Genomic DNA, 21,767 nt, shown 5'->3' on the forward strand with positions numbered 1-21,767 from the left:
AGAATTGCTATGAGAAAAAGAGAGAGAGAGAGAGAGAGAGAGAGAGAGAGAGAGAGAGAGAGATCGTTAAATCGTGCGTGCAATACTAATTTCATCTAAAAAGACGAATTTAAATACTTTGACTTTTCGTAGTACCTTAGGCGACTAATTTACTTTGCTAACGACTTAGCTAGACAAGTATAATAACCTGGCGCGACTAATTCAAGCGTAGACGATCGAGATCTTGAGCGAAAATCTGAGGTCCATCTTTTTCACCACGCTATCTCGCTCTTCTCTCGTTCATTTCGCGAAAACGGTGTTCATCCTGAAGCATTAATTTCCAGCTAAAGAATTGAACGGGGTAAACTGTGTTACGTAGGTACATAGGGATTTCTATAGAAACTTTACGTGCGACGGATTTTATACGTTTCTCATTATATCCTATTATTTCTTATATTTTTATTATTTCATTCAAACAACGATTCGTGGCACGTTTTTTCTCTTTTTTTCTTTTCTTTCTTTTTTTCTTTTTTTTTTTTTGTTCTTCTTCTTCCTCATCTTCTTCCTCTTAACGTGCCTTCACTTATTTTTTATTTATCATATTCGCGTAAAGAAAGAACACGCGTGAACGAGGAAAGAATATCATGTTTTATTTTATGCACGTGGTGTATACACGCACGCAGGGCCCCAGGGCGAGAAGGGAGAGCTGGGTCCGACAGGACCACCCGGTCTGACCGGCGAGAAGGGTGCCCGGGGAAAGCAAGGGAAGAGGGTAAGCTTCAGCGAGGTCCTCCGACCAAAACGACACAGTACAGTACCGTACATGTACATACATATAATACGATCCTTGATGATACATATCCTCGATCCGATTTTCGCCAAAGAAGAGAAGAAGAAAATCGATCTACCCTTTCCACCTTTTCCCATTCTCCCTCTTCGATAGAATCTCTGATCCCGGATCATGCAGATACATCGAAAAAATCCTTACCACTCTGTGTGGCATGTGCTGCATGGTAGAAAAAACGTCGTTGCGTAGATACGAGGAAGAAGGCGATGCATGGGTGGAAATCGTCGTAGAGAGAAGGAAAGTTCGAGTACTTTATTCTATCTCCCTCTTTCTCTTTTTCTTTCTCTTTCCCCTCCCTCTCTCTCTCTCTCTCTCTCTTTCTAACGCGACGCATGTCGTCACGAAAGAATTCAACGGAAGTTCTCATTCTCCTTCCACACTTCCGACTCTTCTTTTCGTCCATTCTTCCCTCCCACGAAGTCGAGTCTCTTGTAAATGCGTTCAATGTCCCGTTGAAAAAGTACTAGACTATCTCGTACTTTGTTAAAATTTCCTCCGACGGTCGTTCTTCCTATCCATCCATCCATCCATCCATCCATCCATCCATCCATCCATCCATCCGTCCAGCCATCCGTCCATCCATCCATCCATCTTGCTATCGTATTCTACGGAGATATCTACGATCTAACCCTCCGTTAGACTATCCGTCGAATCTGTCGACTTCGCAGGACGTTCACACTATTCCTTGATTCCTCTCATCTCCTCTTCTCTCCTCTAGTCGACGATCGCGTTCCTCCACGTACATTTTTCACGAGTCGTAGTCGTAGTAAAGGAACGTGACACGACGCGACTCGGGGAACATGTCGAGAACGTTTTTCTACAGCCTTTTCATACCGTCCGAAGTTTCTCGAGATTCTCGATCTACCGAACCCTGATACCGATCAAGAATATTCGACTTCGAGAGAGTTCTCTTTTCTCAGTTACTCACTCTTACTCTTACTATCACTCTCACTCTCTATTCTCTATCTCTATCTCTTTACTTCTCTATTCCCTACGACTAGCACGAGGCATACGCATGGCTTTTTGTACCTTTTTTTTTCTTTTGTGGATTTTTTCTTCTTCCTTTTTTTTCTTTTTTGTTTTTTTCTTTTTGGTCTTTTTTGTTGTTGTTGTTGTTATTCTTTTTTTTTTCATACGAGGAAACACACACCGCAAGCACGCTAGAGCATGAGCGAATGAGTACCAGCACGGCCACGTCACTTTGCATTTCTCGATAAACGAAAGAGGCTCTTGCACTCTTACGTTTCGTCTGGACGATCGATAAGCGAACGAGGAATTCGCTAAGACGGGACACTTCATCTTAATATTTCTCGTCGATTCTCTTTTCTATTTTGTAGTTTTCACGTGTTACACGAGGCTCGCGTGTCAAGATTACGTTAGAGAACGTTCTCTGTTTTCCGTTTTATCGATTATCTCAACGTCATCCCATTGCAAACGTGCTCTTCTTCGTCATCGACGAATATCCTCGATATATGGCTCGGTGATCATTTAATTACCGTGGTTTACGTGTATATTGATTACTACAAAGGACAGTGGTACCATTCGATGTACGCGTTCGCGAGGAATTAATTGATTTCGATCGGTACGCGATAAACAGTCAGACGTTGAATCTCGTTCGTCGGCTTTTTCGTTGCAATGCTCGGACTCTTGGCAAATGAATAATGCGAAGGATTCGTTTGACGCAACGTGTTGTCGACAGTTTCCACGGAACGACGAAAATAGAAAATTTCTTGCGAACTCGTAAAAATTCAACCGACGATATCACTCTGACGAACTTTCCACGAAAACGCGGCTATGGTAAATTCGACGATCGTACGAGCGAAATTCATCGGTATGACTCCATCTCACCAAGCTTCCAAATATTCTCGAAGAGAACTACCTAAGTTACGTTTTCTTCGTATCGCTTCTCTCGTTCGTCCAGATCTTCGTTGCGTATGTATATGTACACGGAGCAAATATACCGCGAAACGGATGACTCGTTCGTAGCTGTAAAATACGAGAAATGGAAAAATAGAAAATGAAAGAAAGTGAGAAAGAATAGAAAAGTGAGAAAGAAGGAGGGAAAAGGAACGAGCTGAAGAGAAAAAAAGCAAAGAAAAAAGACGTTGGTGGCAGCAAATAACACGTTCGTATATATGTATATGTACTATAGGTTCTGTATATATACATGTATATATTTCTATATATATATATATATATATGTATATATACAGAAATATATATATATCGGGTTCTCGAGACTTCCTCGGGTCTCTCTTTGGTTTTCTCCTACCGTCGTCTCGTTTAAAAGACAACGACGACGACGACTACGACGACGACTACGACTACGACGACTACGACTACGACTACGACGACGACGATGACGACGAAGACGCCGACAACGAGGTAGACGAAGACGACGTCGTCGGATGTTTTAATTCCACGTCGTCTTCGTCGCACGTAGCTACACCTTGGCTACCAAGGGCAACACTAATTCTCTTCTAGCGGATGCAGCCAAATTACACACCTGCGCACTAAAACCCTGTAACCACGCCTAAGTAAGAGCTACTCGACTCACGCGCTACCGTTTAGAGCGGCTCCATACGCTGTTAATGTCTAACAACCCGTAAGTATTTATCCCAAGAAAATCCTCCAGCTGCAGATATGCCAAGCGATCGATGTTATTCCTTTTTCACACTTCTTTTGAAGATTTGACATAATCCAAGACGTGTATCAACCGGAAGGAATACGTCATGCTTTGAAGGGAAAAAGGATATATATATATATTATCTGAATTTGTGATTGTCGAGAGAGAGGATGATTCGTGCAAGTCGAGTCAATGACGATCGGTACAGCTGGAACAATGAAGCGATGTATATGATGAGACGAGTGAATTATTTCTTTGATGTAACGAGCGTCGAAAGAATGGAAACGCTCGTTTTCGTGATAATTATGAAGCTTTTCAGTGTAATCGAGATGTCCTTGACCTGCTTTTTTCCAACCGAGATCTCGTTCTCATAATCGTTCTTTTCATCGGTCTCGACTTACAAAGGTCGAGCGTAATCAAAGAGGCAGCTCGGTATAATTAGGTGTCAAAGGGTCTTTCCAAGGAAAGAATATAATGGACGAAAGGAGGAAAAGAAAAAAGTGCTTAACAAATCGATCGTTTGGCCGAATTAATTTTCTTTTCTTAAAAAATTAGTTTGTAGTCCTCGGCGTAGTTGTACGTAGCTTGTGTAACTAATTTGTGTTTACGTAGCTAGTAACACCCACTACTTCTCCCCCGTGTGTCGGTTTGATTCACTAATAACTAATATCTACTACTACTACTACACTACTACTACTACTACTACTACTACTACCACTACTACCACTACTACTACTACTACTACTACTACTGCTACTACGGCTTGAGGCTCTCGCAACTTTATCGAGCGGCGTACGCGATATACCTACAACTTTCGTGTAAGTATGAAAACTCACGAAGACAGTATGTAGCTTATACTATCGTTCTTTATACGTGTGTTCTCACACCGACACACACGTTGTTTAAATAATATTTTTAATTCTTTTTTGTTTCTTCTCTATCACTCTATCACTCGATTTCTCCTGTGGGTCTTTCTCTCTCTCTCTTTCTGTCTCTCTCTTTCTCCTCTCTCTCTCTCTCTCTCTCTCTCTCTCTCTCGTTCTCTGTCTGTCTCTCTTTCTTCCGATCTAATCGATATCGTCATTTCATTTTAATTACTTCAATTTCTGTCAATTAATGGTTATTCTATTACATGTTATATGAGTCGAGAAGAGAGAATATCGAAGTGATAGGTATTGCAGAATACGGTTGAACACTCTCCGTGTTTCAGAACCACCTCATTGACCATGTAATTTATAAGCGATTCTAATCGAACTGATATATATATATATATATATATATATATATATATATATATTAGTTGGAGAAAGGATGAGGGAGAAACAGAGAGGGAGAGAAAGAGAGAGAGAGAGAGAATTCTGCTATATCTTAATTTATACTAAATTTGTACCCACTAATAAACTTATCCTAGAACTCGAAACGCATGGGTGTCGATAGGAATTTTCTACGTTGTTGATTAGACGTTTGTTTGTGACGTATTGTAGATGATCACAAGCGTGTATCGTTAGTTGTAGTAGTTTTTATAGTCAGTGATCGAACGATCTTGGTGTCCCTTAATTAATTACACAGATCTAAAAAACAAAAGGCAAAATGACAAGATACCAAAATCGATCGATTCGCTTGTTCGTGTAGTATCGAGAATCCATCCCGTCCTCTGATCCTTCCTCTTTCAACTAAAAAAAAAAAAAGAAAAAGAAAAAAAAAAGAAAAGAAAAGGAAACAGTTTAACGCTTCGTCGCAAAAAAAAAAAAAAGAAAGCAAAACGCAAACGACACTGAAAAACGGAGGACCTGGTTGGATCTGACCTTGCAGTATCATTATTATAGGGTTTCAAGGGTGAGAGCGGTATTACATTGGCGAGGGGTCCACCCGGCCCACTGGGTCCAAAGGGTGAAAGGGGTTACCGGGGCGAAAAGGGCGCCAAGGGAGACCAGGGCTCGCCAGGTAGATTACAACGAGGCCATTCTACCGAGAAACAAAGACGAAATCCCGGGGAAATATGAAAGAAGGATATTGCCCAAAGAATTATCGTGCTATCCCTACCCCAACCCCCAAACATGAAAATAAAAAAGAAACGCGCGCGTTGATTTTCTTTCCCTTGTTCGTCCTCGGATATTTTATATCTTTTATTACTTCGTTTGAATAATTGGAAATCTTTGCGATATCACTCATATTTTATTGTTTTTCTTTTATATATATATATATATATATATATATGTGTGTGTGTTTTTTTTTTCTTTCAAATAACTTTCTTCGGATTATTCCTTATTGTTTTTCTCTTTTTATTTCATCGTCGTAAAAGTAAGTTCCTAAGCTTGGGGAACATTTTTTTATCGTCTCGTCGTCTTTTAACTCGTAATTAACAGGAAGTCCTTCGGAAAGTCTGCGGTTGGGTGCAAAGAAAAAAAAGAAAAAAGAACGAAGAAAAAAAGAAGGAAATATAAACTTAATCTTTTAAAGGGGGATAGACTCTAGTCTATGCGGGGATGGGAAAGAGCGAGAAATCTACGCGTACGCGACGTCATTAATCGCGCGATTTAATTTGATCTTCGATGCTGACGGTTCACCGATTGAACGATTACTCTTTGCTTTCAGGACCTAAGGGAGAACAAGGAGCTCATGGTCCACCGGGATTTAACGGGACCGATGGCGAAGCTGGCATACAAGGTCCACCGGGATTACCGGTACGTGGACTGCATTTGGATTTATTTTTTTTTATTACGATAAAACACGACATTGCCAACGAACGATGTCCCAACGACCGAAGTAGAATCAATATGACGTCGAAAAAAGTGTTTGGCACGTACGACGTTTCGCATATTGAAATATAAAATTTTATTTGTTAAGTCTGTCGGAAAAATACCCGATACGATGTATGCACGTATACAAATAAAGAAGAGAAAGATGAAAAGGTTTCAGACGCAATTCAGAAAATAAATTTGTAAGGTGGGGCTGCACGTAGATAGATAGATACCTACGTACGTACATATATACTTGCTACAATTTCCATGCTAGATAAGAGACACTTTTATGGAGACAAAGGAATATGTAAACACTCGCGTATCAGGAGGTTTTGCAGCGAGTATCAACGCATCTTTATCTCGCATCTCGTGCGTTATCCGGTAGCAGACGTATCGTGTCTCGAGCGTTATCATATACACGAGGAGACAAGTGATTTACAGCACGTAAAGCGATCTTGCTTGTCTCTGATTTACAGGGCCTTTCCGGACCCAAAGGTGAGAAAGGCGAGTACGGTGATATCGGACCTCCCGGACTCATGGGACCTCCAGGTTTGCCTGGTCCACCGGTACGTAAATCAAACGTTCTACCTTTTCCGTATTCGCATTTCCTTCTACATACTTACTACGTACTTAGATACGTACATATATATATGCGTTTATTTTTAAATACGCATTCATCGTACTCCCGTACAAACGTGAAAGCGAATTTTTTTAATATCAACGTTCTCTCTCTTTTTTTTTGTTTCTATTTCTCAATGAACAGGGCTATCCAGGGATGAAAGGTGACAAGGGTGAAAAGGGCGAATCGGTGAGTTCATCTTTCAACAACGTTCCGTATTATATTTATATCAAGTGTCGTCGTTCGATGGGCTGGGTCATCCTGATCGATCTTTATCGATTACGATGCGAGGAGTGAGTTTTAACACCCACCCGCAACCCTACCAGAACGACCACCCCTTGCCAACGATCTGACGATAAAATAAATTTCTTTTCATGGCGGGACATCGGGCTTCCACCGACAGAAGTACAAAAAGCTGAGAAGAAGGCAGGTACGTGGAAATCTAGACAGCCCTATTCGTCTTCCCTCCTTCGATCCAACGCGAAAAACGAACGCAACCCTCGTATAAACGATCGTAGAATCGATCGTCCATCGATACGAACGTTTTATCCTTCGGGTTCTCCTCTCGAACATTAATCTTTATCGAAGTTGTAGAAAGATTTAAATAGCATGAAACGTCTTCTTTCTTTCAGGGTGACGGCACCTTCGAAGTCAATGCCGGCGAAGTGGTAAGTCCTATTTATTTCCTGGTCTATTCCGAATTTTCAGAATTAAGGGTTGGGATATTGAAATGAATCGTTTTAAATTGTTCAACTCATTCGATACTTTATCGAGAAAATTTTACTGTTACAATCCGAGCCGTAGGAAACTATTGTCAGTTGAATTGACAAATCGATGTAATCGACAGATTATGGGACCTCCTGGACCACCTGGACCAGCCGGTACTCCTGGATTACAAGGTCCACCTGGTATCAAGGGCGACAGAGGACACGACGGCGCCAAGGGTGATCCTGTCAGTAAACTTGTCAAAATTTCAAAGCGTCGAGAGTTCCCCCTTAGAAAGGAGAACGACCTCGCGTTTCTCGCAAAGTTCTCACGAAGTTTCCTAAAGTTTCACGTACACGCATAACATATACATACATATAACCGTGTACATATTTAAGAATTCGAGTTTCCGAAAGTTACGTTAACTCTTTGCAAATCTTTTTCTCCATTTTTATTCGTAAATTGGTCCATGCAAAAAAAAAGAAAAGAAAAGAAAAATAAGGCGAAAGAAAAAAAGAAAATAAGAAAGACGCACGAAGCAAAAGTTTTCAAGGATTCTCTTCGACGATTCTCACGCTTTTCTTTTCTTTTCGTATTACAGGGAGAGAAAGGTGCCAAAGGAGATCCTGGTCCGATGGGATTACCCGTACGTATTTTCTCTCAAGATTACGTCCCTAGCTTAGGTAGGTTTTACTCTATCGCGTTATAAAAAAAAAAAAAAAAAAAAAAAAAAAAAAAAAAAAAAAAAAAAAAAAAAAGAAAAAGAAAAGGAAAAAAAAAGGAAAAGAAAAAGGAAACGGAAAAAAAAATAAGAAGAAGAGAGAACCAAGCTAGACGGTGAAGTGACGACGAAAAGATTTCAAACTCAGCGGTCTCGAAAATAGATTCTCGCCCTTAGTAAGAAACTTAATCCTGTGGAAATTCTTGAGAGAAAGGATCCAAAAAAAAAAAAGAGAAAAAAGAAAATAAAAAAAGAATAAAAGAAATGTATCGAGTAGGCTGGGAGGGGGGAGGAGGGTTCGGGATATGGTATCTACCTGGGCTCCTCTTCTACATTCGCAAATGCAGTCGTTAGTCGGGCGATACCTAATGGTATTAACGATTGGATTTTATGTTGGCCGAACGAAGTGTACACGGAAGAAGGTATATATTTAGGTACCATTGGTATATAGGAAAGGTGTAGAGATCGTATAATGCATGATACATAATACATGAGAGAAATAGGATAGGCGAGCTACGATATTTCTTCTCTTTTCTTCACGCGATTGTCTTCCTCCGTTTCTTCTTCTCTGTCTTTCTGTCTCCCTCTCCTTCTTTCTCTTTCTCTCTCATTCTCTCTCTCTCTCTCTCTCTCTCTCTCTCTCTCTCTCTCTCTCTCTCTCTCTCTGTCTCTCTCTCGTAGGTAGAAGGACGACGGGCGACGCATTTCCTTCGATTATCCAGAAACTTCTCCGTCATGCGAGTCTCTCTATTTGCAGGGCCCCATGGGACTGAGAGGCGAATCCGGAAAGCCCGGAGATTCCGGGAAACCTGGCGCCATGGTAAGAACGCGGACGTCTCGCTCCTAACGTCATCGTTAATTGGCCTCGCCGGTGAATCCTTGATAGGAAACGGAGAGTCTCTAGCGACGGTGTAAAGAAAGAAAGGAAACTGAAAAACGAGAAAGAAAGAAAGAAAAAAAGAAAGAAAGAAAGAAAGAAAGAAAGAATGAATGAATGAAAGAAAAAAAGAAAAAAGAAAGAAAGAAAAAAAGAAAGAAAGAAAATTCGTCGACGAGCTTTCGAGCGAAATATAACAAAGTATCCGGTATTCTGCTCGCACGAGTACGAGTATCGTACCTCCTCGAGCTTCCCTTCGAAATTGGAGCTTCGTTCTTGTCTTTTTTGCCTTCGATGTTGTACATAAAGGAACGAAAGGGTGAAAGGGTGGTAAGAAACGTTTGACGGTGACGACTAAAGGTGGCCTGACAGAAGGGAAGTACTCGAGTGAGGTCATCGAAATCGTTTTCTGAGAATTCTATACATATATATGTATATATACACACACATACACACACATATATATATATTTATATACGTATATATACGTGTATATATATATATATATATATACACACATATATATATAAAATGTTCTTGCGAGAGCGCACACAGCCATATCGCTAATATTAATGGATAAGACTTGTTTGCCCCGAGTCGCTCGATATCGAAACACGCAACGCTGAGCTTGACGATTTCCATCTTCGACGTTGTTCGCCATTAATAGCGGAACAACAATAGCGTTTTCATCGGATTTCCTTCGGAGAGAGAGATGCATTTACAACGTAGGAAATGCACTTTCGTAGTAGGTACGTACTCACGAAGTACGACGGATTCGTAAATCGTGCCAAGATGTCCGTACTTTGAGAGAAAATGTCGTAGATATGGTCGAATGATAAAGAACAAGGATGGCTGGTAGGTCTTCCAAGGAGCATGACGATTTTTCAGGATGTTCGAATTTTATAGATACGTACTTAAACAAAAAAACAAAAAGAAAGAAAAGAACACACACATACATACACACGATCACACATACGATTGCCTCGATCGTTTCGTTATAACAGTTTCGGGCACTCGTTGCACACCTTTTGTCCGTCCTACGAAAATACATTCGCGTACACGCGTGCTTCGTTTAATTCGTTTCTTATGTTTTTATATATATATATATATATACATTTTTATTTTCCTTTTATTTTCTTTTTTCTTTTTTACTTAAAACGCGAACGCGATACGCGGTAAGGCTATTTAAAATGGTTAGTTTCTTAAAAAGATTTTAATAAGAAAAAAACCTGTACGATCTCGAAATAACTTAGCCCGCGATCGCAGCCCCCTTGTAACTTTACCTCTACTTTAATTAAATTTGCCACTCGGTTTCATTTAGCTCCTCTTTGTTCTCTCATAACGTCTATTTAATACTTTTCCGTGCTGCGCTCTTTCGTATTCAAAGTTGACGAGACGAGAAAACATATTTCACGATGATAACTGATGAAGCGAATTCTTTTCATTCATTTTTATTGGAAAGTCAATAATTTGCAAACTATACGCAATCCTTTTGATTTTACCAAACGGAACCGAAGTAAATCAATTTTTTTTTCTTTCTTCGTAATAGATACGAAAAGGTGCAGCTTTTTCTGATCTCGATGAATCGTTTGTTTCTCTCTTTCCTTCTCTTCCTCTTCCTCTCTCTCTCTCTCTCTCTCTCTCTCTCTCTCTCTCTCTCTCTCTCTCTTTCTCTTTCTTTTTTCTTCCTTGTTAATCTTATTTTCAAATACAACGATCTTTAACGGGCCGAAGCGATTACGATTGCAACTTACGTACTTTGTACTTAACAAGAACTCACCGATAAAATTCCCGGCACGTAACGGTAATCCAGCCATTCATAACGATTTCCTTCCCCAACCGGCAACCCTACTTCCACTTGTACGTTTCTCACGCGGCATTCCACTTGCGTATGTTATAAACGAGAAGGTACGTGCGCGAGTATAAGCAATTTATTATTGCATAATAAACGCTCCGAACTTATTTATGAGAACGTGAGATGACGCCGCCAAGGCTGATTCGAGGGGTCGCACAAAATAATCGATCCGACCGATCGATCAATGGATCGTGAGAGATCGAGGGAAAAAAAAAAAAGCTTTTTTCTTTCGTCGGATCGAAAAGTTCGAGGCTACTAAAAAGAAAAAAAAAAGAAAAAAGAAGAAAAAAAGGGCCTAAAAAGTATAACGATCGACGTGTGAAACTTGTGATGCATGTTTGCATCGAACGAAAGGAGATAAGGCAGCGAAACATGATCGCGTATACAAAATGGCGCGATCCTAGTCATTCGTGACGTACAAAACGTTGTTGAGTACTTCCTCCGAGTAGTACAAAAGTTTAGGCGGGATTGTACAGTGTAGAATAGGGAGAAATGAAGACGAAATGATCGAGATCGCGGTTGTATTTTCTCAACGGCGACAAACGGTACGTTTCGTTTTCTCCATTTTCTTTAGTGGAGTAGCCTAAGATCAAGCATAAGTCGCAGCGTTTAGTTTTAAGCGAGACGAAGCGGCGCGGCGTGCGCATATCGAATGGAAGAAAGAAAGAAAGAAAGAAAGAAAGACAGAAAAAAAGAAAGGAAGGAAGGAAGGAAGGAAGGAAGAAAGGAAAGTAGGAAGGAAAAGAAAAAGTAAAAGAAAAGGAAAAGGAAAGTAAAAGAGACGACAAGAAAAAAGGAAGAAAAGGTTGACAAATTTTCTCGTTGGTGGTATAGTAATGCGTGTAAAAGCGTAAAAGCCGTGTATACGCATGCATATACATACATACACACAGTAAGAGACGTGTATATATTTTTCTTTTGTATGTGTATGTCTGTAAATGTAAATACAATAAGAATATACATATATAAATACATATTGATATATATGTATGTGTATATACACTCGCGTGTGTCCGACATACATATATGCGAGCGTAAATATAGAATCTGCGTGTGTGTGTTAATTGTTAAGGCGGCGCTAGAAAGGAAAGAATAGAAAGATACGAAGAAAACAAAAAGAATAACATAAAGAAAGGATGAAAAAAACAAGTGACGGCGTAATTTGCGTATGTGAATAATTGAAGTCTAACAAGTTTTGTTTTACAATGTCCCGATTAATAAACAGAATGTGCATGTGCCTGTGTCCTTTGCTTTTACACGGTGCCCACCTCGTTATTAACGCTTCGACATTCTTCCCCTTCGTAGATGAGTATCGCTTTGCATTTTGCTCCGATTGAGATCCGAAGATGAATAATAACTCTCTCTCTCTCTCTCTCTCTCTCTCTCTCTCTCTCTCTCTCTCTCTCTCTCTCTCTCTCTCTCTCTCTCTCTCTCTTTCTCTCTCTCTTATTCACGACCTTTCTCCTCTCTCTTTTTCTCACTCTCTATTTCATTCTCTTTCTCTCTCTTTCTCTCTCCCTCTCTCATCTCTGTTCAATCTTTCTCTAATAAAGTCTTACTAAAAAAAGAAAAAAATAAGAAAAGTAAGAAAGAAATTAACACGTGTTAATTTGCTGCGACCACGACGATAGCGTAATAGACTCGATCGTTACGCTATCGGTTGACCTTAACTACTGAATATGCAAAGAAGTAGTGCCGCTAGAAATTTGTTCGGCGAGCAAAGGTAAAAATCAGAGCGAGTCTTTTCTCGATCTCGCATTTTTGGTTTTTTTATTTGTTTATTCATTTATTTATTTATTTATTTTTTCTTTTCATCACCGTTTCTACCTTCTCCTTCGTCCTCCAATTTCCATAGGTTGTTCTCTGCCAAGCTATACGAGTGAACATTTGTAAGTACGTTTGTTTTCTTAATTAATGGAAACTAGCTCGGCAGATTACAAATACGAGTCGTCTTTTAAAGAACTTTCTTTTCGTATTATAAGTTGTCGTCGAATCGACGTCGAGATTGTACTCGATATTAACGGTCAGACTTCTGCGACGAATCTGACAAGCTTTTCTCTGTACCTTTCAGGGACCCTCAGGACTAGACGGCATGAAGGTGAGCAACCCCATTGGGCTAATCGTAAATTCCTCGTAAAAATCGAAAGAAAAAACAAAAAAAAAGAAAAACAAAAAAAAAGCAAAAAAGAAACAAACAACAACAACGACAAATGTCATATCGTTTTTTGTTCGTCACCTTCGTTCGCTTATCGTATCCGTTATTAAAACGAATCACACGAGACTTGAAGGAAACACGGGGGAGAGAAAGTAATCGCGAGCTATCGGATCGCGGTGGTTTGTCAGATTTCTTCGTAATTGCAGGGAGCACAAGGGGAGCCTGGAACGAAGGGTGAAAGGGGAGATCCAGGATTGCCCGTAAGTAACATTTTTATCGATACGATCGAAAGGGTGCCAGTTAACGCACGATTAGCGTTTCGCGGTTTGAACAAAATAAAAAGGAAACCGAGTGAAACTTGAATCCATGGTAAAAAGTTGGATAGGCTTCGCTCTCGTTAGCGAATTTCCATATTCTAACCGTCCGGTGTCGGCTATCAGAATTATGAAGGAAGCACGTGGAAGGTGAAGCTAACGAGACGATTTATTTTTCCCCAGGGTACCGATGGGATTCCAGGAACGGAGGTATAGTGACTCTCAATTATCACCCTTATCGCTCGTCCTTCGATGTAATCACGATACAGTCTAGGCCGGGGTAACGAGGATACTTCCCTAACACGATCCATCTCCTCTACCCCCGCCCCGGATCGACTGTCTCGAGTATCGTTTTATATAGTTTTACGCTGCACAAAATACGACGAGGAGAGATTACGGAAATCCACGTTTTCTTTTCGACGTTCTATCTCGTTCTTTCGCCGTCTTCGGATCGATCGCGACACGTGTTATCGTTTCGATTAAGGAGACGGGAAATAATACATAGAAAGGGGAGAGAACGGTGGGAGAATCGTTTCGTTAATTTTCCGCGCTTAAAGTACTCAAGAGGATGTAAACTCCGACGTGGAACTTTTGGCCCTAAAAACGAACTAACAACTCGCGAACGTAGACTAGAGTATAACGAACGTTAATCTGTTTACTTAATCTTCTTAACATACCACTTTCAGGGACCGAAGGGTGAGAAAGGTGCTAAAGGCGATTGTGTGAGTATCGACTTATTGTTAGTTCGATTATTATTTTTCCTAAATAGCCGGCGCTCAAATTCGACGCTCATGGTAAGCCCATGTAGATGTTCTCACGTGTGAAATTCACGAATAGGTGAGCTCGAACGTTTGTCGAGAGAGGAATTGAAAAGAGAAACGAAGAAAGACAAAATCGTCATTAATAACATGTCATTGATAATTTGGTCTAAGCAATGTGATATGAACGATCGGTGCAAAACGTAAGATCCGTCTAGGCTGCACTTAATTGTATACTCCATCGATTGTTCTAGATCCTTGTTTGAAGATTAAAACGATTCATTTCGCTGTACAAGTCCCTTTGATATTAGCGATTGAAAAAAGAAAAGAGAAACGTTTTGCACGGAGACTCGAGGATATCGAAATCCTTAAGAAAGATAAATCTAATTCTTACTACCCTTTACATGCTGCCACCAGCGTTCTGCGCAAATCGAATATAAAAACTTAGCAAGTCGACCGATGATCGATAGGATCAACGTCGATTAATCCAAGGAGCGAAGCGCGGGCGACAGAGATGTCAAAGGTCGAACGTGATCGAACAGAAGTCAATGCATTCTCTCTGAGTACGCGAGAACAAAATTAATTCGTTGATTCGATTCGATATCGAATATTAGAAATTCGAGGCAGACCTTCTTCGTTCGCCCTTCGTACTCTTCGGCGTATTGTGCACAAGATACTCAGTATTATAATGCATACATAGAAAGTTTTTCTCATGCCTGGCCTTCTTGCACGTCGCGAAACAAACAAAACGCCGTTAGTCGTTGCGCAAACGACGATTGGAAAAAGGGTGACGCGATTTGTATCTTCGCGCAGGGACCACCTGGTAAGAGAGGAAGAAAAGGAGACAAGGGTAACAAAGGCGATCAGGGTGTACCCGGACTAGACGCGCCCTGTCCCCTCGGTCCTGACGGCCTCCCATTGCCAGGCTGCGGTTGGAGACCACCTCAGGTACGTTTGAGGAGTTTACCTGACCACGTCGAGCTCGACGAAAGAGCTGTCTCTCTAATTCTGAAATATTTCAAAACCGTTCCTTCGTCCGAACCGTACGATGGTATCTCCGTTATCCATTAAAATATTTAGATTTCAAAAGATACCGGTCGAGACCGTCTCGGGCACGTGACGCGATGAAACTTGAACGGTATTCTCCATTTGGGATTCGTTTAGATAATTTTACACAGCGCGTAGGTCGACGTTAGAGAGACGAGAAGATTTCTCTGAGATTCCATGGTACGTACGGAGACGGAAATGGGCTATACGAACTCGGTTTCTACGATCTCACGATCGTAGAAGGCACGATTCTTGGGGAAAATTTAGGATAGTATTTTGAAAGAAAGAAAAGTATGACGCACGCTGGGATTCTCGTGTGTGTGTGTGTGTGTGGTCGACAGGACACGACGAGTACGTCGACGCCAGTGATCGAAGGACCAGAACCCGCGGAAACGGATTACGAGCCGGAAGAGGAGTACGAGGAGTATCCAGATCACAACGGGAACCTAGCGGAGCCATAATGCTCATTGTGCGCTGCCCTACTCACCACTACAACCACCACCATCACCAACACCCTCATCACACGACTCACCCTGCTCTCCCAAACTAACGTGGTCCTGGTAATTGCAAATCCCGTAGTAAAGACTAACGTCGTTTGCATGAGCGTAGCCCGAAGCCAGAAATCCCGTCGTTGGGTTCGATGAAATGCGTTATGGCTTCAGCGTTCTTCCCCCTTGCCTCTTGCACGCGTATATTTTACCTACCCGATCAACCCCACACCCCCTATCCCGACCCACTCCCCACCAATCCAAACCCCGTGTGATTTCCGAACACAAAAGCAAATTTTTACCCTCCTGCACGAGATTAAGTTCGCTAGCGGCGTTTTTTGCTGACGCTAAACGTTTCAACGCGCGGCCCGAAGCTTCCACAATCGAATGACGAGAAAATAAAGATCCTGAAGGACCCTGTAATATCGAGATGGTACTTTAACCGTCAAGTAATCGACCCTGCACGTTAACCTGCCTCCTATCAGCTTGATTTTAATGGCTGTCGCTGGATTGTTCTTCGTGAAAAATGGGCACATCGTTGTCTATCTTTCGTTATTTGCCCGAGCAAATCCTGTATTTATCAACCTGAAGTACAGGATTTAAAAAGGAAATATCGCAACGTCGTAATCGAGGCTTGCTTCATAAATCATGCGAGATGAAGGATGATCGATCGCACGGTGAAATATAATTTGAATGTTCTCGCTTGCTTTCAGCCAAGAAGTAATATTCTGCGCGAATGGCTGGCGGAGGAGGAAGAGGAGGAGGAAGAAGGGCAGTGACACAGATGGTTCACTGAAAGTAGCGCATTTTCATCAAGGACCTTCCTATATCCGCGTCGCTAACGCACACGACTCACCAACGACTCACCGTATTTCGAATTCGATGCGATCGGTTTAGCGACATATCACGCCAAACTAATCATCTTGCCACAGAGGAGTGTTGTAAATAAGTGTACTTACAGTGTCTAGCGTCCGCAGTGCGTGTACATAAATAATTAGTTTACTGCTACAATTAGGATCCATGGTGATGACGATGATGGTTGCACGATCTCTCTCTCTCTTTATCGTTCTCTTCCTTCCCCCCTTTCTCTCTCTCTCTCTCTCTCTCTCTCTCTCTCTCTCTCTCTTTCTCTCTCTCCTTCTCTCTTCCCTCTTTCTCTCTTTCTCTCTCTCTTTCTCTCGCTTTCCATCCACAAAGTCATCAGGCAATTCTCTAGAGGCTCGAACAACAATATCCAAATCCCTCCTACGACGACGAAGAATGACTTTGAGAGAGCGATCGTGATCCCGGTGTTAGCTTCTGTCTCCTGCTGAAGTGTATTGATCGATCGAATACGGTGATGCGGCGCATAGTGCAAGAGACTCACTTGTTTGTTTTTCTCTCGATGGACAAAAAGAGATAGCCAGGATTGATAATTATTCTTGCTACGATCGTCGTATTTCGAGGGCTTCGCTATCCTACGTGTAATTTCTGTGTGTGTGTACGGTTGATATGCGAGACTTCCTTGTTCCCCGCAAATCTCCAGGAAGGAACGTCTAGGATATAATTTACCTAGTTCATCGACGGCTACGCGGTACTTCCAAAGTCAATTTTGCTCGTAATAACTATTACGTTCAGAATAAAACTTGTCCTGCGTATCATAAGTGACATAATAACAAAATCCAATAAGCCATCACCCGCTATATTCGTTTCGGATTCTACGAAAGATTCCTCCAATTCGCTGCGAGAGATCCAGATTTTTATACGATTCTATTCGAGTCGCGAGACCCGTGCGACTCTGCTTTCTCGTCGACTAGAGATATCGCTAGTTTTTAAATGGAACGAGTAATGTGTACACATTGTCAATATTAGCGATTATAAAATAAATTTTAAGCGTATATCTCGGATATATTATGCCGTTTCTACGTCGGTACAGATTTCACCGTGCTGTTGCGTGGTAGTCCGAATGTTAATTCCGTGTATTCGATGGACAGCTTGTGGACGAAGATAGGCGGATGAATTGGACTACGATTTTACCCGTCCGCTTCCAACGTCTCGATCTTCCTTGTTCGCACGAGCAAGCGAACCTAACGATATCGTACTCGCAATGAAGGGTGAAGATTTTCTTCGTTCCTTCGAGTATAGTTTTTGTTATTTCTCGCTATAAGTGTACGACAGTGTATTATAAACTTAGTTTTGTACCGATTAAATATTTATTAATGGTTACAATGATTGTCATTATCAAAGCTTAAGCAATTTGTACTTTTTAAAATACGATTGCACTTCATTCTTAGGATAAGGTTTTGTTACCAGACAAGTTGGAATGTTTTCGGGCTGTTCTATCCACAACTTGTGATGGATGTCGTCCTCCTTCAGTTTGGAGCACAAAGTATGTAAACTGGCCTCGTCAGAAGCCTAACGGTTAGAGAATCTTTGTAAAAGTAACTGTATTTCTTTGATGATTTTATATGTACAGATTATAGTAAACAAGCACAATAATAATATATTTATGTTTTGCTTCAAGCAAGATAAACATGATATCTCGAGAGATATATATATATATATATATACACTTACTTCAAGAACAACTTTATGCATTGAATCCAAATCTGCGAGGTAAGCTTGTGTATTGCTATCATTGTAAAAAATATGAGTAACAGCTGTGCACGCGTGACAAGCTTGAGCTACTATAGCACCCATTGGCCATCCCATTGACTTGGAAAGATCTCCTCTTATAACCACGTATTGAACTAGCGCAGACATTCTGAGAAAAAGAGCTTTCAATCATTTTCTATTCTGAGAAAAGAAAAGATAAGCATTAGATAAGTTCATTTTATTCGCTCAATACAATTGACATCATTTATATAAATACAATAAAATTTACTTCGTGTTACCAGGAGGTAATATGTTATTTATACGAATTATTGTTATCAAAGAGATAATAGCGATAAGTAATATTTGCATACTGCATGATATTCCATATAATTAATTAGAACGAAATTGTTTTTTATCTACGAAAGTTACGAAAATACCTCATGGTATTATATATATATATATATGTATACATTATATATATATATATATATATATATATATATATGTATATCATTTTATACCTGTTATTAATAAAATATTTATATCTGTCCACACATTAACTCCAATATTACAAACAATATGGGAAATTATAATTCAAAAACATTTATGATCTAAACGTGAGATCCACTGTGGATTGCTTTTCACAATTTGATTGTAATGATCTCAATACACATAATCAAAACTTCATGCATGTACCAATCATTTCATATCCGATCCCTAATTTTTATTAAACGGGATTGAACGACACATTCCTCGAATGTTACTTTATTTTTTATATTAAAATTGCAAGTATACAGCCGGTATAACACTCTATTCTTTAAAGATAGTTACAGGTAGCTCCATAAAAAATAATTTGACAGATGTTATATGTTGAGTAACAGGACTACTCAACTCGTAGTTCCATGTTTATCTGATAGATGGCACTGATAAATTTAAGATGTTGCATTGCAATCAACTTAATAACATCGTCGCTAGATATCGCGTTTTTTCGAAAGAAGATAAAAACACCGAGTGAAAAGAATAAATATAAGTTCTAAAAAGACGAATCATAATTTAGAATTCGTTCGATAAATATAATAAAATTAAAAGCTCGTATCATTTTGACCAGCAACGTGATTGGTAAACGACACAACTGTACGCATTAATCAACCAATCCGCATTAGCGCCAACGTCACGCAATAGAGAATAATCACCTAGCGGAAATAATTGGAATTAGTTTTCTGTTAAGTTTGCCATCGTAGAAAAGTTACTCGATGCTCATTTAAATGTCAAAAATTGATAGACTCTGAAAAGTAACACTAACGGTATTGTGTTTATATATTACTTATAATGAAATAATGTACGAGTAATAATTATTTGAATCAATAACAACTCTATCGAATAACTATTCCGGTTGACATTACGAATTATATTCTTAACAATGATGCTTCATAAAATGAGTTCCAAATTGTGTCGTTTATGCGGCAAAGAAAAACAACAAGGTACAGATGTATTTAAAGATAAAGTCAAAGGTGCTGTATTAATTTCGATTATTAATAAATATTTCTCCAAAGAGGTAATTATTATATATAGATATTAATACATTGTCCATTTCATTCATTACTTAATTGTTAAATAATCTAGATTATCTATATATTATATCTATTCAGGTTATAAATATATCGACTTCAGATGTGTTCTCAAAGTACGTTTGCATTGATTGCGAACAAAAAATTTGTATATTTGATGAATTTTGTTTAATGGTTGCCAATGTGCAAAAACAATTAGCTGCACCTTCTTTAGAAATTGACTTTGCCGAGGTATATATATATATAAATATATTTATTGTATATATCATACGTATTCGTTATAAACAAACGCTGTTTACAGGATATGTTGTGCCATCTGAAAGAAAACGATAGCGTTGAGAAATCCTCAATGAATAAACAGGATACAAGAAAATCTATATGTCCTATATGTACGAAAAGTTTTAGATGTCAAGCACATTTAGAAAGACATAAACGTATACATACAGGACAGAGACCTTTTATTTGTACAGTATGTATACTTTGTAATTTTTCATAGAACTTATTATGATAAAAATTATTATCGTATTCCTTTTGACGATCATTTTAAACATTTAACTATAGATTTGTAGAATGTCCTTCAATCAGCAAGAAATACTTATGAAACATATGGAAAGACACGAAGGGAAAAAACAATTTCAGTGTGCTAATTGTCATCAATCATTTCGCTACAAAGTTTCTTTAAATTCGCATATGATCAATTTTCATATGGATATGGATCAGTCTGTCATACACGGTCATGTAATGCCTATCGATAGTAATTCTTTTACATGTTCAGAATGTGGTAAACAATTTGTAACAAAGTACAAACTACAACGACATTCCAGATGTCATACCGGTGAAAGACCATATCATTGTACGTTTTGCACTAAAACATTTTCGCAAACAGGGAATCTAAAAGTACATCAAGTCAAATGTCATCAGATACCCGAGTCGTTAACAGAAATAAGAGGACAACCACAGAATAATACTCAAGTTATGAATCGCGACATGTCAGCGCCCTTAAATAATTTTCATGCAGTATACATATCGGAAAGTGAAATACAAAAGACTATAAACGAAACAATTAATTCGACAGATCCAAGTACATCCTATCTCAATAAAATGTATGAAAATCCTCTTTATATAGATGACGAAATAGAAACCATGCTGGATCATGATCTTGGACAATTGGAACAGAATAAATATACTACGAGTTCGCAAGATAAAGTATCTCTTTGTTTAAAACAACCAGAGACTCCTGAATTATTGCATAGTTTATTGTACGACGATTAATATGTAATGGCATTTAATATTATCCTAAAATCATCTCTATATCATTTCGAATGTAATGCAATAATATACGATATTAGGTACATATGAAGTAATGTACGACGTTATAAATATATCTAGCAATGTACGATAGTTATTAAAAAAACGAAAATGTACACATACGATGTGTATCTTTCGAAGTATAATATGTAAACGATAGATCATAGAAAAAACTTGTTAACTTAGTTTTTGATGGAAGTATATGGGATAAGAGATGAGAGGGGGAAAGCAAGGCACGAGTACGATGAAAAGATTAGGATAGATAGTAAATCGCAATAGTTGCATAGAGGTGGAAGAGTTAGTGCAGGATAGAGCGTTATAGAGAATTGCATCAAACTAGTCTACGGACCGATGACTCAGATCAATCAAATTATAAAAAGAAACTGTTCTTGTCTTGTTATCTGTATCTATTATACATATGTTATTTTATTTACACTTGTTATGTATTATTGAATATTTATTTGTTATTTTAAAATCTTGGACAATACTATTGGTATAAGAAGCGATCGACTGATTTAATAATTTTGTATGCTTCATAAAAATTGCGTCTTTAATAATAATACAATCGATATGTAGTAATCATCG

The 21,767-nt window shown here is 39.2% G+C and overlaps 3 protein-coding genes across 14 annotated transcripts in view; 2 read left to right on the forward strand and 1 right to left on the reverse strand.

Annotated features, from left to right (window-relative positions):
• Positions 1–17,940, forward strand: part of LOC127068413 (collagen alpha chain CG42342) — an 88,671-nt gene extending 70,731 nt beyond the window's left edge. For 8 of the 12 annotated variants that reach the window (XM_051004550.1, XM_051004551.1, XM_051004553.1 and 5 more), the window contains 17 exons: positions 663–751; positions 5,279–5,396; positions 6,048–6,136; positions 6,670–6,759; positions 6,957–7,001; positions 7,216–7,242; positions 7,445–7,480; positions 7,660–7,764; positions 8,119–8,163; positions 8,996–9,058; positions 13,042–13,068; positions 13,332–13,385; positions 13,623–13,649; positions 14,126–14,161; positions 15,011–15,145; positions 15,586–15,804; positions 16,446–17,940. In XM_051004550.1, the coding sequence (XP_050860507.1) occupies positions 663–751; positions 5,279–5,396; positions 6,048–6,136; positions 6,670–6,759; positions 6,957–7,001; positions 7,216–7,242; positions 7,445–7,480; positions 7,660–7,764; positions 8,119–8,163; positions 8,996–9,058; positions 13,042–13,068; positions 13,332–13,385; positions 13,623–13,649; positions 14,126–14,161; positions 15,011–15,145; positions 15,586–15,705 (1,106 nt within the window). In that variant the 3' untranslated portion in view covers positions 15,706–15,804; positions 16,446–17,940. The remainder of the gene's footprint in view (positions 1–662; positions 752–5,278; positions 5,397–6,047; positions 6,137–6,669; positions 6,760–6,956; positions 7,002–7,215; positions 7,243–7,444; positions 7,481–7,659; positions 7,765–8,118; positions 8,164–8,995; positions 9,059–13,041; positions 13,069–13,331; positions 13,386–13,622; positions 13,650–14,125; positions 14,162–15,010; positions 15,146–15,585; positions 15,805–16,445) is intronic. The other 4 variants (XM_051004554.1, XM_051004552.1, XM_051004557.1 and 1 more) reach the window with 4 other exon arrangements.
• Positions 17,902–18,474, reverse strand: LOC127068476 (putative peptidyl-tRNA hydrolase PTRHD1). The gene is made up of 2 exons (XM_051004733.1): positions 18,289–18,474; positions 17,902–18,126 (listed from the first exon to the last, which is right to left on the reverse strand). Exons 1-2 carry the CDS (start codon positions 18,472–18,474, stop codon positions 17,953–17,955), a joined length of 360 nt encoding a protein of 119 aa, XP_050860690.1. The 3' UTR covers positions 17,902–17,952.
• Positions 18,475–19,554: 1,080 nt separating this feature from the next.
• LOC127068431 (zinc finger protein 551-like) lies at positions 19,555–21,702 on the forward strand. The gene is made up of 4 exons (XM_051004645.1): positions 19,555–19,861; positions 19,956–20,105; positions 20,176–20,343; positions 20,436–21,702. Exons 1-4 carry the CDS (start codon positions 19,727–19,729, stop codon positions 21,144–21,146), a joined length of 1,164 nt encoding a protein of 387 aa, XP_050860602.1. The 5' UTR covers positions 19,555–19,726; the 3' UTR covers positions 21,147–21,702.
• The last annotated feature ends 65 nt before the right edge of the window (positions 21,703–21,767 follow it).

This window comes from Vespula vulgaris, chromosome 13 (assembly GCF_905475345.1).
Source record: "Vespula vulgaris chromosome 13, iyVesVulg1.1, whole genome shotgun sequence".
Lineage (NCBI taxonomy): Eukaryota > Metazoa > Arthropoda > Insecta > Hymenoptera > Vespidae > Vespula > Vespula vulgaris.

Excerpts from the sequence above, each read along its gene's own strand:
- LOC127068476 (XM_051004733.1), bottom strand. The coding sequence starts at position 18,474 with ATGTCTGCGCTAGTTCAATACGTGGTTATAAGAGGAGATCTTTCCAAG. Across the intron at positions 18,127-18,288 it reads TGCATAAAGTTGTTCTTGAA|GCTTCTGACGAGGCCAGTTT; the intron begins GTAAGTGTATAT and ends TCTAACCGTTAG.
- LOC127068431 (XM_051004645.1), top strand. The coding sequence starts at position 19,727 with ATGATGCTTCATAAAATGAGTTCCAAATTGTGTCGTTTATGCGGCAAA. Across the intron at positions 19,862-19,955 it reads ATAAATATTTCTCCAAAGAG|GTTATAAATATATCGACTTC; the intron begins GTAATTATTATA and ends ATATCTATTCAG. Across the intron at positions 20,344-20,435 it reads AGAGACCTTTTATTTGTACA|ATTTGTAGAATGTCCTTCAA; the intron begins GTATGTATACTT and ends ATTTAACTATAG.